Source organism: Eimeria acervulina, genomic scaffold, assembly GCF_000499425.1.
Source record: "Eimeria acervulina Houghton genomic scaffold, Eah_scaff581, whole genome shotgun sequence".
NCBI lineage: Eukaryota > Apicomplexa > Conoidasida > Eucoccidiorida > Eimeriidae > Eimeria > Eimeria acervulina.
Genome location: NW_013547260.1, coordinates 1,307 through 19,446, shown reverse-complemented (window position 1 = coordinate 19,446; position 18,140 = coordinate 1,307). Strand labels below are relative to the sequence as shown.

General features: G+C 52.5%; 2 protein-coding genes across 2 annotated transcripts; both read left to right on the top strand.

Annotated features, from left to right (window-relative positions):
* Positions 1-1,626: 1,626 nt before the first annotated feature.
* On the top strand, positions 1,627-6,839 carry EAH_00043470 (hypothetical protein, conserved; the record flags this gene model as incomplete). The annotated part of the gene is made up of 4 exons (XM_013391704.1): positions 1,627-5,633; positions 5,776-6,131; positions 6,478-6,645; positions 6,811-6,839. The coding sequence occupies 4 exons, from the start codon at positions 1,627-1,629 to the stop codon at positions 6,837-6,839; spliced, it is 4,560 nt and encodes a 1,519-aa protein (XP_013247158.1).
* Positions 6,840-15,307: 8,468 nt separating this feature from the next.
* Positions 15,308-17,718, top strand: EAH_00043460 (hypothetical protein; the record flags this gene model as incomplete). Its single annotated transcript, XM_013391703.1, has 6 exons — positions 15,308-15,413; positions 15,565-15,703; positions 16,200-16,366; positions 16,805-16,952; positions 17,261-17,473; positions 17,655-17,718. 6 exons carry the CDS (start codon positions 15,308-15,310, stop codon positions 17,716-17,718), a joined length of 837 nt encoding a protein of 278 aa, XP_013247157.1.
* Positions 17,719-18,140: the final 422 nt, after the last annotated feature.

The following is an 18,140-nucleotide window of genomic DNA, read 5'->3' as shown; positions in this document are numbered from 1 at the left end:
ACCCTCGACATCCACAGGGTTGTCTAAACCCTAAAACCCTAAACCCTAAACCCTAAACCCTCAAGACTCACAGGGTTGTCTCGGTTGATCATATGAGGGGCGGTCTTTTCTCCCTCTGCTGCTGCCGCCATCCTGCAGAAACCCAAAGCAAAAACGCACACCCTCACTTATTTCAAACCCTCCAGCAGCAGCTCCTGTTGCTGCTGCTGGTGCTGCTGCTGCTGCAGTTGCTGCTGCTGCTGCTGTTGCTGCTGCTGCTGCTGCTGCAGTTGCTGCTGCCTCTGCCGTTGCTGCTGCCTCTGCAGTTGCTGCTGCTGCTGCAGTTGCTGCTGCTGCTGCAGTTGCTGCTGCTGCTGCTGCTGCTGCTATTGCTACAGATAAGTCAACAGACCCTCCCCTACTCTTCTTCACGAATCAGCTGTCTATCAAAAACCAAAGAAAAGGTATTGTTGTGCACTTAACACAACAGCAGCAGCAGCATGCAGCAGCAGCAGCATGCAGCATGCAGCAGCAGCAGCAAGGCGTCTGGGTGTCGTTGTGCCCCTCTAGGGCCTTCAAACACCTCAGTAGAATCAGATTTTCTGCGCTTACTTTGAATAAAAATGAATAAAAACAAAAAAGAAATTAAATTAATAGACTCTGCCCTGCCTTGGCGGCAGAAAGACGTAGGGGGATGTACAGCCAACCCCCGCCTGCAATTGCAGAGTACAACGGAGTAATTGTATTTCAAACGAAATTAATTGCGAATAATATTAATAATCCGCTCAGTAAGGCAAAGCAAACGAACCAGAAGCCTGCTGCTGCTGCTGCAGCAACAGCAGCAGCGCCGCTGCCTGAAGCAGCCCCCCAGCAGCAGTAGCAGCAGCAGCAGCAGCGCAGCAACAGCAGCAGCAGCAGCAGTAGTAGCAGCTTCACTGCAGCACGCTTCTTGTTGTGTGCTCATTAGTATGTTGAATCACTGCTTAATTGCTTCAATTTATTGCTTTAACTTTCGCTCTCTACTCATTCTATTTCATAAGCCCACCTAAACAAAAACAAAAACCCTAACTTGCTGCTGCCTTGGCTCTGCTTATAGCAGCTAGCCTTCTCCCGTCAACCCTCTGCTGCTGCAGCAGCAGCTGCCGCTGCTGCAGTTGCTGCTGCTGCTGCTGCTGATGCAGCGCCGCTGATGCTGTCGCGTGCCCTGTGGGGCCCCACACTCAGCGCTAGCTGCTGCGCTGTCTTCCCTTGGAAGCTGCTGCTGCTGCGCTTCCTGCGACCACCAGCAGCAGCTGCTGCTGCGCTAGCTGCAGCCGCAGCGACAACAGCAGGCTATGTAGGTGCCGAAAAGAAGCGTAGGTGGCACCAACCAGCAGCAGCAAGCAGCAGCAGCAGCAGTCAACAACAACAGCAACAACAACAGTAGCAGCAGCAGCAACAGCAACAGCAGCAGCAACAGCAGTAGCCGCAGCAACAGCAGCAACATACCTGTGGGGGGCCTTAAGTTATGCGGCTGCATGAGAAGCGGGTAGTCTTGTCTCGGACTTCAAACCCTAAACTCGAAGCCCTAAACCCTAAACCCTAAACCCTTAGGAGGTGTTTGCCTAATTTCTGCATGCGGGAGAGGGTCTGTTGCTGCTGTTGATGATGGCTTCTCCTCTAAGGGAGGTGGTGGTTTACGAGCTCCCAGGCGCAGTTTGTCTTCTAGCGCTAAATGTGCAGCAGCAGCAGCAACAGCAGCAACAGCCACAGCAGCAGCAGGTTACCTCTGGAGACAGTGCACGCGGCTGCTGCTGCCGATGCAACTGCTACGGCCGGCTGTTGGTCTTCACGAAGACAGTCTTGGACCCAGCAGCCGCAGCAGCCGTAGCAGGATGCAGGAGCAGCAGCAAGAGCAACACCAGCAGCAGCAGCAGCAGCTGCTGCTGCTGCTGCACGGAATCTAGTAGCAGCCTTAGTTCTGTTGCTGTATACCAGCAGCACTGTCTTCCCACAGCGTGCATTTTTGAGTCGACGAAGTTGCTGCTGCAGCAGCAGCAGCAAAAGTATGTTCTCCAGCTGCAGCAGCAGCGTCACAATACCGACGGTCTGCGGCTACTGCTGCGGGCCCCCAGTGCCCAGCAGCAGCAGCAGCAGCAGCAGCAGCAGCACTTGGAAGCTGCTGCTGCAAGCACATTAACTGCAGGTGACAGCGCTGGCGCTCCTGGCACCAGCAGCAACAGCAACGCCAGCAGCAGCAGTCGCAGCAGCAACTTTGTTGCTGCGCGCAGCAGCTGCGGCCATGGTGCATGCAGCTGTTTTTCTGTTAGTCTTTCATTTGGTGTTTTAGGGGCCGTGCGACTCCTTTGCGGTATTTACCTCTGCATTATAACCCACAAAGCCACTGTAGGGGCTCTACCGAACATTGCAGCAGCAGCAGCAGCAGCAGCAGCAGGTACAGCAGCAGCAGCAGCAGCAGCAGGAGGTGCAGCAGCAGCAGAAGGGGGTTTGGATCCTTTGCCTATATTTGCTGTTGAGGGGGTGCGGCTCATTCCTCTCTTCTCCTGGAGGTGGGAGGGTAAGCAGCTGCTGCATCATGCAGCAGCAACTGCTGCTGCAGATGCTGCTGCTGTTGAACTTCAGCGGCAGGTCTTCTATGGGGGCCCTCGCGTTGGTGGCTGCTGCGCCCCTGCAGGGGTAGATGTTGGAGAGATACAGGTAGCAGCAGCAGCAGCAGAAAGCAGCAGCAGCAGCAACAGCGACGGCTGCTCGTCGCCCCCAGAGCTGGTGGAGATGCAACAGCTGCAGCAGCAGCAACAGCAGCGCCAGCAGCAGAGTGGCCGGCTGCAGCCGCTAGAGGTCGCTGAGTTCAGGAAGCTGCTTGAGAGAGAACAGCGGCTTTGCTGTTTGCTGCTGTCTGCATTCAGCACTTCACCGCATTCTCTGCTGTTTTCCAGCGACCTTGACCTCACCCTCTCCCTGCAGCAGCAAGTGCAGCAGCAGCAGGAGCAGCAGTTGGAAGCCGAGCGGTGCGCATGCTGCAGCAGCAACCACCGCAAACTGCAGCGGGGCGCTGGCGGGCACTTCGTCTTCAACAAATTTCTGCTGCGGCAACTGCAGGAGCACGCATTGCATGCGCCTGCAGCAAAGTCAACAGAAGCAGCAGCTGCTGCTGCAGCAACTGCAGCAGCAGCGGATGGGGCAAGCTACGGTGAGGATCGTCCAGCAGACAGCGTTGGCAGCAGCAGCAGCAGCAGCGGGTCTTTCGTGTACGGGTGCTCGGGTTGCTGCTGCTGTTCATCAGCATCGTCATCAGCAGCAGCAGCAGCCACCAGCTGCTGCTTCTCTCCCTGGCAGACGGTGTTAGTGCAAGGGGGGCTGCAGCAGCAGACGGTCGCTCTCATCCCAGGACAGCACAGACAGCAGCAGCAACAACAACAACAGCAACGGCAGCAGCAGCAGCAGCAGCAGCTGGGAAGGGAGTTGGAGTTCCTTCAGCTGTCTGTGTTGGCAAGGCGCTCGCGGTTTGCTGCTGGGACTCGCTTTTACAGTCGAGGTTTGGAGCGACCTTCTGATGCAGCAGCAGCAGCAGCAGGGGAAGCAGCAGCAGAGAGCAGCAGCAGCAGCAGCAGCCCACTGGGCGTCGCTAACGAAGTCGAGTGCGAGCAAATGCTATGGCGTGTGCTGCCGCCGCCAATGCCAAAGGCAGCAGCAACATCCGAAGCAGCAGCAACACCCGAAGCAGCAGAAACACCTGAAGCGGGAGCAGCAACGGAAGCAGCAGCAGCAGCAGCGCAGGCAGCAGCTGCAGCAACAGCAGCAGATTCGTGCGCGGTAGCAGCAGCTTCCACTGCCAGCAAGCTGCGTCGTATGTTTGGTGACTCGGATGCAGCAACAGCAGCAGCAGCAGCAGGAGGATCATCGGCAGCGCGAGTAGCAGCAGGAACAACATCAGCTGCAGTAGCAGCAGCAGCAGCAGCAGGATGTGCCCCAACCTCGCGAGGGTGGCGCTTCTCTCCCTGCTGCGCGTCTGTTGTGTTCTTGCGAGGGTCTATACCGATATATTGGCGGCATGAAAGCGTCTCCCGTGCTCTGTTTTCTTTTCTGATGCCCTCACCAAATACCTGCATTGATTTGCCTGCTGCTGAGGTGTACGTACACCTGAAACGACACCTGCACTGGCTGCTGCGCCGCTACCACCAGCCGCTGCTGCTGCTCGACCTCGTTCGCCAGCAGCACACCGTAGAAGGAACTCTCAGCCGTGCATATCGTAAGGCCTTGGGTCTCTGTAGCGATGAATTTGCAGTGTATATACACCCCAGTAGCGACAGCAGCACCAGCACCAACACTAGCAGCAGCAGCGCCACCAGCACCAACATCAGCAGCAGCGGCAGCGGCAGCAGCAGCAGCACAAGTAGCAGCAGCAGAGACCTAGACCCAGCAGATCGCACCGCCACACCAGAGGCCTGCAGCACGAACACGAGCACGGGCGATGTAGCTATTGTAGACGAGCCCGCTGCACAGAACAACAGCGGCGAAGAGCAGAAGCAGCAGCAGCAGCAGGGGCAGCTGCCGCAGGTGCATTACTACGAAATGGATTGGCACGTGCGCAGCGAATCGATTGGCTTTGACTCCGCGTTTGCGGAGTTGGCGGTTCTTGGCTCTAAGCTGCTGCAGCAAACAGGATTCTTTCTGTTCCAGCAGGAGCAGCAGCAGCAGCAACAGCAAATGCAGCGACAGGGGCAACAGGAGGAGGAGCCTACTGGGGTGCTGCAGAAGGGAGTGGTTCGTTTCAACTGTATCGACTGTCTAGACCGAACGAACATCGCTCACGTCTGCCTCGGCGTTGTTGCGCTGTACATACACCTGAGGGCTGTGGGGCTCTGGAGGCCAGGCAGCCCTTGCCCGCACAGCTGCTGCGTACTGGAGGGAGCGCAGGACGTCTTGAAATCAGCAGCAGAAGCTTTGTTGCTGCAGCAAATAGTGGAAACGAAACGCACACACGAGGCACGACTGCAGCTGGAGCAGCAGCAACAGCAACTCACGGGGCAGCAACAGCAGGAAAGTTGTGGTTCTGCTGTGGTCGCAGCAGCAGCAGAGGAGTTGCATGGAACTACGGACAGTTCTTTGCTTCCTGCGTCTCAGGGCTGGGGAAATGGATCAGCAGCAGCAGCAGCAGCAGCATCCCGTTTGGAGCTACCAGAAGTGGTGCTGCAGCCCGGATTGGGCTCACCGTGTGCTGCAGCAGCAGTAGCATCTGCAGCAGCAGCAGCAGCAGCATCTGCAGCAGCAGCAGCAGCAGGGGGCATTTTTTCTTCTGGTGCTTCGCCTTTGTCAGCGTTTAAGGGAGATGCAGCGCTTGTTGCTGTTTTGGGGGCCCTGTGGAGAGGCATCGGCGACAGCATTTCAATTCAGTATGCGGGATCGCCGGCTCTGCATGCGGCTGAGTTTCCTCCCAGTCCTGCCCGTGCTGCTGCTGCTGCGTTGGCAACGCAGCAGCAACAGCAGCAGCAGCAACAGCAGCCGCAGCAGCAGCAGTCGCAGCAGCAGTCGGTGTCTGCGGCTCTACAGCGTGCTGAAGTAGCAGCAGCAACTTGGGAACGAATGATCCTCGGAATGAAAGACAGGCCGTGGGTAGCGCAGTCAAGGACTAGCGCCCTTTACGCAGTGCAGAGGTGCGTCAACACGCGTTGCAGCAGCGGCAGCAGCAGCAGCGGCAGCAACAGCAGCCGCAGCAGTAGTAAAAGTAGCAGATGCTGTTTTGGGATGGGACGGCAGCAGCTGCAGTGTCGTTTGGTCCTGTGCTGCTGCCTGCAGATACGTCAGCAATAAGGTGTTTGATACGGAGAGACAGCGCGCCATTTATCTTCTGACTGGTTTCTTTAGGCCTTCGCTTCAGGGGCCCGACCTCTTTTCCTTAGACTGCTCCCAGCAGCAGTTGCCTGTATACTTGGACGCAGCAGCAGCACCCGCAGGAGCAGCAGCAGAAGGCCACTCCGCTGGTGCTGCTGCTACCGCAGGTGCTGCTGCTGCTTCAGGGCATCAGGGCCCATCCCCAGCTGTGGCAACACTCAAGGCTGCAGGAAGCACTGCGGTGCAAACGCCAGCACAGAAAGCAGCAGCAGAGGCAGGAGAAGCAGCAGCAGCGGCCGCTGCTGCTGTTCTGCAACGAGGTAACCATCAAGCATTCCTGAGGTTCAGCAACTTTCTGTAGCAGACAAACCAACGGGGACCCTTGTGGTACTTCGCACCAATTATTTTGTTTCGGGGCCCCTTAGCATGAACTCCTTTCGCTCAACTGCCCAATGCAGCACCTACCAGCTAGCTTAAACCCTGCAGGATTTACAGCTGCAGCAGCAGCAGCAGCAGCACGAACAGCAGCATAAGCAGCACCACTGAAGGTCAAATTGACCTTTCAGAGGTGAAATAGACCGCAATTCCCGCTGCTTGAATGCGGAAGAGGGAGGGCTTTACGGGAGCCCTTTTGTGACGCATTTTTGTGCTGTTGCATTGGGTTAGAACCCCTAGAAAATGTTTGCTGCATCTCTCTGGCTGGAGTCGAGTTGGTGCCCCTTAACCAGTTGAAGAATGCAGAAGAAAAACCGGTCAAAAGATGTGCCGTTGTAATGGCCATCGAGTTGTATAGACACTTGGAATATGACTTGGCGATTGCGAGGTTATCTTCTGGTAGCGATAGTTTTGAGCGAATTTGTTTTAAGTATCTATTGTAGTATATTTATTATTGGCAGTTGTCAAGGGCACGCCTGGTCCGACGTGCAAATTGTCTGTTGATCCCGAAACGATAAGAACCCGAGCCAGCCTACTCGTGTTCCCTTAATTGTTCGTTTTCAGCTGCTCCTCTCATTTTAAGCTGCCGCTGATCCTTTCACAGATTGCAAATATATATATATATATATATATATATATATACGACTGCATGCGAAGTCCATCTGAACCAGAAGGGTTTTCCTGATCAAGAGACCTTATGGATTGAAGACCTTATGCATGTTTATTGCTCTGGCTTGCAGCAAAGCCAACATTATGCTTAGATTGCCTGCATGGCGAGGGTAGCGTGTAGACGTTACCCTCGCTGATTTAAGTGTAACGCGATACTGAATACCAGGTGCCCAGTTAAACCCGGGAATGAACAACCCACGCATATTCAACTGAAAAACACCCAAACTTCAGTGTCAACGAGCCAGATGCATCGATGTGCCTGAGGCACCTGTGTCTGCATGGCACCTGTGCTGGAGGTGAGACTGCCTGGCTGCAAGTGTAAAGATTCATGTACGTCTCGTTGCGCAAAGTAACGCATGCCGGCACAAAACAGAGCAGCTCTAAAAGTGGTGGCGGGGGTCTTGCGAAAACTGTGTAGGGCTGAGGATGCATTAGGCCCAATGAACACAGCTTTAGGGCAAAATGCGTGTGACAATGGATATTGATCAAGAGAACGGTGTTTGCGAGCTGGATGGTGGGGCGTAGGGTGCATTGGTGATATCACAAAATGTAGGCTCTTCCGATGAGTCTCAGTCGGCTTTCTGAGTATGGTGTGGTGGTGTATGCCGTTGACTTCGGACCCACGTCAGATGTTTAAAGCCATCTTAATAAAAAATAAAATTATTGCGTTGTTGCCATTACACGGCTCTCGATTTACTGAAGAATTGCCCACTATTCCTACAGACAACTTGTGGCTTCTCTCTCAACGGTTGGCATCTCGATGCAGGCTCGCCGCTTGATTTCGTCTTTCAGCTACCAATTTTCTCTTCAAGAACTGCGGAGTAGAATGTGCGGCACCGGATACGTTCTTTCCGGAGCTATTTGGGGCACTGTATAACTTAATGCCAAAATGAATTCGGGACTTTTTCGATGTTAAGTTTGTAGCAGAGCCAACTGGTGATGGTGGATTTCCATATACGTACTGCTGATACCCTTGCTCGTATGCTTGCACGTCGCCGGAGTGTACGGTGAATCGTCTTGGGAAAATTCAGGAAGTCCGAGGCACAGAAGGAAGGACAGCGCATGCCTCCGCGAAGCAGAACACTTCTAATGCACCGCGAAACAGTTTGGCTCTGTGTCAACGAGGACTGAAGCGGAGAGGAGTGAAGTTACATCTGCGTACTAATCTGTGTGTCCAACACGGTACACACAAGTATATATATATATATATATATATATATATATATATTTGCATACACATGTGTTCGGGTAGTGGCAACTAACTGGTTGACGGTATGCGCATGGGGTAAGCAGCCAGCTTTGTGCAGCGGTGGTAGTAGCATCGAGGCTCATTCATTTAGAGTGGTCTTGCTACTCCATATATATTCTTCCGCTGCCGTTATTTTGAACGCTGATACATTGCCAACACTCCCAGTTCTGTCATTATAGGAGCTGGGGTTTGTGGAACCACCTCACATGCTGCATATGACACCGTGAACTAGCCAATCTCTTGAGTTTTCAGTGCGGGGCAACACCAGCTCGTGCTACCTGAACAGTGGCCTGTGTTCTCCGGTTCGTGAATTACAGCGCTTGAGGGATACCGGACAAGCTCAACCGATTAATGCGCTGCTTCAGCAGAGATAAGGATGAGCCCCCTGCAGACTGTGCACGTGGGCATCTCTGCTGGGAACTGGGGGAGTAGAAGCCATCCGCACAGCAACTCAGCGCCATTCTCTTCTAGCCCGCGGAGAACGATCAACACTAGAGGTAGAATTTCCAGGGCTGCCTCCGGCCCAGTTTATCTGTGTATAAGCTGTCAAGGCGGTGAAGCGGTGGCTGGATTGGGCCTTCATGCAGAGTTTTATGCTGCGAGCGTGCCTACCCATGGCGAACCGGGCCTCGGCATCCAGTGTTTTCGCAGTGTTACCGATTGAGATATCGGCACTTAAATGTTAGCCACAAAGGAGTTGTTTGGAGATTCGCCACAGGCACAAATGTCCCACATTGTTTCTCAGCTTGCATCGTGGACGGGATGTGACAATGCTGTTGAAAACTGTGGTTGGCTGTTGCTGCTTTAGAGTAAGTAAAATGCATTTTAGCCCCTCCAGAATGGTTCTGTGTTTCAGTTTAGTCTTGGCGAACTGCTGGGTATTGTAGGAAATGCGCAGTTTGCTTGCGCGGCCTCGAACCATGGAACAAGCCGTGGGTAGACGATCTGGATACAGCAACACAGCACCTTGTAGGATCAAAAACACGCAAAAAGCACGTGCGTGTGCGTGCTGGAGGCGTTCGAGATAATAAGCAGCGTTTTGTCCGAGGGGTGAGCAAATTGAAGCACAGTTAGTCGCGAGAAGGAAGCCAACACCGAGGCCTATGCGACTGCACATGAATGAATAAACGCTGACTTAGTGGCGTTACAGGGGATACGTCTGTCCGGTTGCTTACCCTACGAGATATCTGAGTATATGATTGCAGAGGTGAATGCGGACAAGGTGGAGCTGGAATTTGTCGCACGGATGCTCTGAGCTCTTCCTATGCTTATTGGGGGGCAAAATCGAAGAGGGTGCGTAGAATCGGCTGTTGAATCCAGTGCATGAATATGCTGCTCAACATTTGGCGAATGACCCTTCCATACTAGAATTAGGAGGGCGATTGAGAAGCAGCAACGGGACTGGTATTGCTTGTGACCCTCCACGGGTTGCTCCCAGATATTTTGCAGCGGCCAGGCTCTTTTTGGTACCGAATCGAATATTGTGAAGGTGTCATCGTGCGGGCATTGCTTGCACAGGGCTGCGATAATCAGCTCTTACATTTTGCATCGCTGCTGCACCTGATGCAGTTCACTACAGCACCTGACCTGACATAGAACAGCGGACTCGCCTGATCTGACACAGACTATACGCTGCCGATGTTCTCTAAAGTACGCCTACAAGAATCTTATCACTGACTGAGATCTTATATCCATTGTGCTTGCGAGTTGAAGATCCGGCATACACTGCAAAGTAGCGATGTAACGGAGAACTAGACAGGCAATGTGCAACGCAAGCGAGTGTTTTTTGCTTACTGGAACGTTTTCCCCCCGATGGTGTGGAGGGACGATACGACCACGGTTGCTTGGGGACGCTCAATTTGTCTAACAACAGTTTATTGAATGCGGGCACAACATTGCAGACGGTTTGATGTCATGAGACCTGTTGCGAGGGTTGCCTTCTAGGCAGTAAGCGAGAGATAAACCTAGAAGCAATTATCGCCAAAGCGTAAAAAGCGCTAGAATGTATGGGGTCGAATTCAACCAACTGAAACTCGCAACTAACCCGTTTTCCAGCTACCATTTTGTAGTCCAAGCTTTTCACTAGAGCGAACAGGCACTGTGACCGTCCGAGTGTCCGTAGATATGTGGCTGTTCACAGTAGTCTTAGTGGATATCCCCGAACACCTTTTTGGGAAGTGCGGTGAAGCACTATGAAACTTAGGTGGTATGTACTCTATTAATACTCCTGCGAAAGTTCATGAGAGGTGGGATGAAAATCCCAACCCACCAGTTTCGACCAATGTGGCACACCTTATATATGCTGAATAATATAAACCCAAACAATTTGCGAACGACAAGAGCGCCCAAGTACGAGCACCATGGGGCAGTCAATAGGCGGATTAGTGGCTACGTGGCTTCTTCCATGTAGGCACTAATCCTAAGGCGTAGAAGGCATAAGAAACAGGCATAGATGGCATAAGAAGCGTCGAACTCAGTATAATCCAGCCCAATCGACCGGGCCGCACTAGGTTGATTGTTTGCAAGGTTTAACAAGGTATTGCGGGGACGTTGGAATCTCCGTTTCCACATTGTTTATGCATATATGAAGCGGTACATTTCCCGCCTGGGCCAGTCCTTTTGGTTCGCTCGAGGAGCAGTTTGGATGACTAGGACTAGCATCGATCGGGGGCAGAGGAAGGAAAAACACACTGGAGTGGACCGGCACTACAAGGGTGCTCAAGCCGGTCCCCTAGCAATCTTTCGAGCACAAAGAGAAAAATCAAAGATTTAATTGGAATGAATCAAATAGCATCGGATAGGGGAAAGAAAGCCTTGAGGCTAAGACTACTCGGCGAGGAGGGCTGGTCCGGGGCTGACTGTGAGGTGGCACTCCCGCCCGGGCGCCGACCCGCCTGGGGGTCAAGGCGGGAGTTCTTTTATTCTTGGTCTTCCTTTTTAAGATTATGAGACGCCAGCATGTTTTTTAAGGATTGTGACCGTTATTTTATTTAATCAAGGGATAGAATGCATAAGAAGCACCGAGATCCAGCCCAATACACCAGGCCGCACTAGTTTGATTGCTTGCAAGGTTAAACAAGGTACTGCGGAGACGTTGGAAACTCTGTTCCATATTCTTAATGTATATGTGAAGCTGTACACTTCGTGCCTGGGCCAGTCCTTCTGGTTCGCTGACTGTAACGATAGATATTGCACTAGTAGGTGAACATAGGGTCGCACAAAGTAACAGCCGTGCGTGATATCTGTTCCCTACGCACGCTGTGATATGGGCACGGTAGTTGAGGCGTTGAGCCGCAAGGGGCCCTCGTCGGCAAGAGAACTACTATTACTGTTCCAACTTTGGGTAGATTGGACTCGGAGAAGAATTAGAGAGTGTTAAATGAGATTCTGAATTAAACTAAGGATCATGCGCTGACTATAGGTTCATAATTGGGTGTGCACCATGACATGGGAGTTTCTTTTAAACACGGAAACCTAATCAAGAGGAATTTTTAAAGGCTTCACTTTTTGTTTCAATGCTGCATTTCCGCTAACGGCACAGTGCATTGCATTGCAGTGCGCTGCAATGCTCTGGGTCCCACGCGCCGGCTAGCCTCCTGTATGGCCAGTAGCTACGGGACACTGGAAGATCACACGAAGACAGTTAGGTCTCCTTATATTTGCTACTACTACTACTTACTAATTAATTTGTCTCCTTTGCTTCAATACTACAGTTTTCAGAACAGCCCGAAGTCGCAGTGCTCTGGGACCCACGAGAGAGCCAGCCTCCCTTCTAACCAACACCAGCGACACCAGCGACTCACAAGAAGAGACCTTGGCTCTTTATCTTTCATACAATTTACTCATATAGTTCTGTCTCGTAAATTTTAACGGAACTTCACGCCCTGTTTTCTCCCAGCGCGTCGAGGCGGTCTCGGGAACAGCAGTCAAGGTGTAGTCCACAGGCACTACAATGGAGCTTTGGCGTGGCCTCTAGTGACCTAATATCATGAAAAAGAATGAATACTATAGAAAATTCCAGGGATTAGGACACTCTTAGATAGGAAAGCAGCTTAATAGTATCGGAGTGCTCGTCGCCGGCGCCAGCTTGGGGCTGGGTGCGAGGCTGTTGGCTGCTGCTGTGACTCTGGCCCTGGCCCTCGGCGAGGGTCGGGCATCAGTTCTATTATTCTGGGTTTTCTTTCCTAACAATAATAGGAACTTGATCGTATATTTGGTTGTTAATTGTGTATATTAGTTGTTACAGCGAGAATCGTGGATTTTGGTAGCTGGATATAGTGTGTGCACCTATTCATATATATAGCTTTAGGAATCTGAGGAATCGCACGTAGTAACAGTGCACGCCAGCTGTTCACTAGGCAATGCGCCACGCATGGGCCACTGTTCCCCGACATGGAACACCGACCAAAACTCCCCTAGAGACAGCGACGGCCTTTTTCTTGCGCAGGAACCTAACATTAACCGTTAGATCCAAAATGTCTAACCTCACGCCTTGCGGGTCCGTTGCCCGTGCCCCTGTTGGGACACTCAGTGAGCCCGGGCATCGATCGGACCCTCAGATCTCTGGCTTTGAAGTAGCTCCACTCCAGCATGATTTTTCAATTCACAATAGTAACTTATCCACAAAAGGCTGCCGGCGAATACTCACTAGAGCGCCTTTTGCAATTTTCGCTCTTCTCGCCTTCGCGACTGCCGTGGGATTCCTGGTCCTCCGGTGCTCAAGAGCACTGACCTCAGGCAGAAGTACGGAGAATAACGGAGTAACTACACGGAGGCTTGTCGAGGAAGGAAGAGCATCTTGCTTTGTGAGTCTCCATGTGTAAAGAAGTGCACAAGCTGGACCCTCGCACGGTTTGCCTGTGCTCATCGCCGCGGGTGGTAGATTCTCTGTGAGTGTGAGCCTTGGATGCCCCGCACAGACGGTGAGCCTTTTCATTCGGAAGTGAGAATATTGTATGGGCGTAGACGCAGTGCAACAGGAAAAACGCAACACACAAAGCACCTTCACGGGCATGGCTCGTGCATGAGCCTATGGAGGACCACGGCAGCAGCGCTATCTGGCCGGCGCATTCAGCGGTTCATGCTGCGTGAGAAGCCCTCTTTCATGGAAGCCGCCGAAACGAGCATGCGTTTGCTTGGTGGGTGCCACAGCTTTGGCCGGAGTGTGGCTCAGCTTCGCCAGTGAGCTGCTTGCCGTGGCTGAGTTAGATTTGCATCCCACGGCATTCTAAGTTTTTGTTGGCGGTGTACTGATTCAGGAAGTGTGTTATGCTGGCTAGGGGGTTGCCTTGAGTGGTCAGGGGAGTGCTGCTGCGTTCACAGCAGTGTGCGCACGACAACACGGGTAGTCCGTTGCGCCCAAACCTCACGCGTACCTAGCTAGGGTGCTTCTATGGCAATGCTGGGCTTCAGGGGGATTCTGTGGAGTAAGATATATTTTCCAATAGAGTACATGTGCTGAATAAGAAGCGATAAATTGTATCCCTACGGAACCATTGTGAACACACTGGGGGGTGCAAGAGGGGACTTTTTGCAGTCAGACACTGCTTGGCGTGCACGCTCAGGAGTTCCGTTCTCCATAATATTGCAAATGGAACTAGTTGTCTGTGGGCCCGTCTCATGACGTCCGATTTACGCACTGTTGCGCCGCAGAAAAGTATGGAAGGGACAATCTGCTGTGTGGCCCATCCGAGATGATGCTTAGGTCCGTTGCTGAGCTGACCGTCATAATGTGTGACGGTCGGAAGATATACAATTACTTCGTGATGAGTCCAGATGTTCAAGAGCTTTCGGTGCACGGCATTGCACGAACCCGGGCTGATGAACATCAACAACGCTTTGCCGATTTCTTGGTTTCGTAGCCACACATGCAGGAACACGAAGAAACCCTTGGCAAGGGGAACGATAGAGGCGGATACAAGTGTTGTGTAAGGCTAGCACTGTGCCATATGTTGTGCGCAACAAAGTATTCTTGGGTACTTCAGAGCAATTGCGTGTGCAAGTGGAATGCGTGCAAGCTGAGCAGTGAGCTCGTAAATTGCATAGTGTGTGTCGAGAAGGGTATGACTTTTGACGAAGGTTATGCACGATCGAGATTCATGCAGAGATGCACTAGGCCTTCGTCAGCCCTCACAGGACTTCTAAGGAGTGGGCTCAGATCATGGGCTAGTCGCACAAAGGCAGCCACATGCGGCCCACCATGAGTATGAAACGACCAATCTACCGGGTGTGCAGCGTCCATCCCAACACGAGTACTGAGCGGCTTCTGCTGTGCAATTGCAGCATCTCACGACGCAGCTTTCTCGTAGTCAGAACCACTACGGGCTGCCTTCTATGTTTCCTTACGCTGTAGGAATCGCTGGTTTAATGGAGCGACGCCGCGCCTCCTTACGATGCCCAGTGTGGTTTCTCCCAGTTCCTGCTAGCTTGTCAATCCACCAGCAAAATTGCAGTGGTGAAAACAGCTGATTCTATAGACTAGGGTGGGATGCTCTGCTACATACTCTGGCTAATTCCTCTCAAGCGGATGCACGCATGCATTTCTGGCGTCACTAAAATGGTGAAAAAAGGACAGCCTAGACTGGTCAGGTTGTCGCATGGTTAGACGTATTGGCCAGAAGCATCTTAGTTTAAGATGTGTGAGTGTTTGGTTTTTTCTCTTTGGAGTGCACTTGCCCGTGCATCATGGGCCCTGATTGCATCGTGTGCGCGTTGGTGTGGACACTGGAGGAGCATGCCCAACGATGTGCAGGAATGCAATTAATGCATATATTAGCCTTTACAATTCCGTATGTGATGCTTCTGGACAGAAGTACCCACGAGCGCTTGCCCATCAAAGTCGTCCACTGCGGTAAAGCACTGTCGCAGTCAAGGAGCATGCAGCTTAAGCTGGCATGGTCCTTCACTCCGTTGATTGCGCGTTGCCAATGATGTGAAGGCTGGCGCTTTGCCAAAACATTTGCTGAATCAGTGCTATATACGCATAGGGAACGATTTCGTTGGGAATTTGAAGGCAAACGTGGGATGGCTGGGGAATAAATCATAGGTAGATTTGTCGCAAAAGCTAATGCTGGTCGCAATATATCTAAAAAATGCTGTGATTTGCCTCTTTGCACTTGGTGGGTGTGCCCTAGCTCTGGCAACATGCGCCATACTGGAGTCCTTGTTTACGTTTATGTGGACCATCAGGTGTTGGTGCTCCGCAGGGGTCCGCTACCGAGTTCCTGCAAAATGGCCGCTATCCTGCTTGGTGGGCTGTTGGCGCAGCGCAGCAGGCTGTACAACTGTGGTATACATCCCTAACAAGGAGCGCGGTTTGTCGGTAGCTGTGTGTGGCAGCCTGGCAAAGCCCGGAAAGGGTTCAGCTACCCCAGTTCCATGGCCTTGCCTGCCTGGGCCAGAAAAGCAGTATGCTTCTCCGTGTGATAGGCAAGAATTCCTTGGCTGTGCTTGCCATGATGGACGGATGCTGCAGGGCAACGAGCGAACTTTGGGGCATCCGCGTCAGCACACGGAGGTTGCCTATTGGGCCCTCTCAAGGTAAGCCTTTTGCTGAATAATTTATGAGCCGGCGGTGGAGTCCCAATACGCGTATTAACCTGACGTTTCCACGGCAGCCTGCATAGTCCGCAGTAAACACTGCCACACATGGAGGAAGTAGAAATACCAGGTGAAGCAACGCTGCGTGAGCGATGCCGCACTAGAGTTGGCGACTCTAGCGGCGTGGTCTGGCTAGCGCGTGCGGGCACGCTGAGCGGCGAAGGCGTAAAATGTATTGTGCGTGGCAAGACCGACTCAGCTTTTGTAGTTGGGGTTTGAAAGGGAGAGAGCAACAGTGGTATACACCGAGCTGGCTAAAATCATTTGAGTGCTTGATATGTTTTGTGTATGCCTTGGCGTAGACAAATAACAGCATCTCAGGCTGGCATTATGTAGGCTCCTGTTCAGGCACCGTTCGTTGTAATTTTTATGGGTACCATGCGTTTCAGCTATGGCTTATGCGCGTGTTTCGTGGTGCTGGTCTCCTGTCTGCTAGGGGGAGTCACCTGAAGTATACAGATCTACTCCAGGGAGTGAGTTGCCAGCGAATCAAAATTAGTACAGCCGCGCTGGCTGAGGAGCCATTTGGCGGAGGACAGCAACATCAGTCTTCAAGCTGCAGTTCGTTTGAATTGGTGAAGGCGGAAATCAACACTGTTTGTAGTGAAAACTAATTGAGACGCTGCTAGCACAGCCGCATTTGGGACATGTGCGCGGCTTGCCACATGGTGATTCCCACCTTGAGCACGCAGAGCGCAGTGGAGTGCCTTTGGCGCGCAAAGGTATACGTTCAATAATGAGTGGGATGGCTACCCCCATGGAGTATCTGGAGGCTAAAACGTAGCAAACGAATGGGGATGTGCAAGCGGACTTTTGTCGGGTCGGTAGTGGGTTGACAACGCGACTCTTGGTTGCAAGGAGCTGTACCGAATTTATTCAACGTCTTTCACCTCTCTACGTCAACACTTGGTACGACATCTTTTCACGCACTGTAGGGAGGCTCGCTTTCACAGTTGCATATAGCCGCAGCGCACGCGTGTGCCGTAATTTGGAGCTCGTTGACAAAATCATGCGGTGTTGCTGACTTTTGCATGCACCCAGCGGAGGCGTTTACATTTCTCTGCAAACACGCGCCTGCGCAAGCGGGAGGCAGCAGGCTCCCACATTTGCCAACGTCGTCTGTCCTAGAGGAGCCGCTGCCCTTTCGAAGAGAGGAAAGTGGACGAGGAGCATCTCTGCATGTTTTTCGGTGGGACTATGTGCGTCGTTGTTAGAGGATTACATATACCTGAGGCAAGTTTTACAGGAGAGGCATGGTGCAACCCAGCTTTCCGAACAGTTCGTATGCCTTTTCACTATAACTGTGGGGGAAAATTACAGCTCGAAACCAACTCGCCAAGCGCGACAAGCCTGTCGTCTGCATGCGGTTGGGGTGACCCAACGTAGCAAGGATATTTAACATCGGTGCGGCCAATATGGCAGGCTGTGTGATGAGCCGAGTACGGTGCAGTTTTGTACTATGAGAACTATTGAAACACGCATGTGCTTGTCTTCCAGGTGCCGCAGAGGCATCCACTGGCAACACAATTCCGTTGAAGTGGTGGTTGAGGAAGTTGAGGTGAATGCTTGTCTTCCACAGTTGCATTGGCAACTGTGGAAGACAAACCTCCTGCAAGAGGACGAACTGTACCGGGTTTGCGGGATATGCTTGCGGGGCGGAAACGGGAATGCAGCTGCTTTCATAGGAGTGTGGGCAGCACCGCACAGCAAGTACGTTGCGCCTAGATGTAAGGCAAAGCTAGCCAGGGCACACCTGCCGCTGTGCAGTGAGCTCAATTGTCTATGAAAAGTAAAAAGCATTTTCCAACGGTCACAAGATTAACAGAAGGGTTGAGCCTATGGAATATGTGCAAGGTACTGTATGCTGTGTTTCACACCTGGTGGCATGCAGCTGGGGCAAGTACATGAGTTCGTTTGTCACCGCGCTACCCCCAGAAGAGGCACTACGAACCTAGGGGTAAGCAACTGTAGACTAATGCGTTGATGCTCACCCCACGCTCACAATGGCGTGTTGCATGTGGCATTGAACGCCCTCCTTTTCGGGAATATCGACGATGCGTCGATCTCGACTTTATCTTGGTTTCCTAGCCACGGATTAGGTGGCGCCAGAGATTCCCCTGCGCCTAGGAGAGCTTCCGCTTACCCAGTCCTTTGCAGGCTGAACACTGTGCGATTTTTTGGGTGGGCAAGTGTCTACGGGTACCTTTGAGCAAGCGCTTGCGTGCGTGTGAGATAGCGAAGGGCAGCTGTGTACGAGTCGTGAGCTCCACCCTAGCCTGCACTGGTGGCATTGCACACTGCCCTACAGTGGGCACCACAAAAGGTCAAGCAGCCGTTCTTGTTTCCGGTGTTAGTGGGACTCGGAGCCGTAGCATCG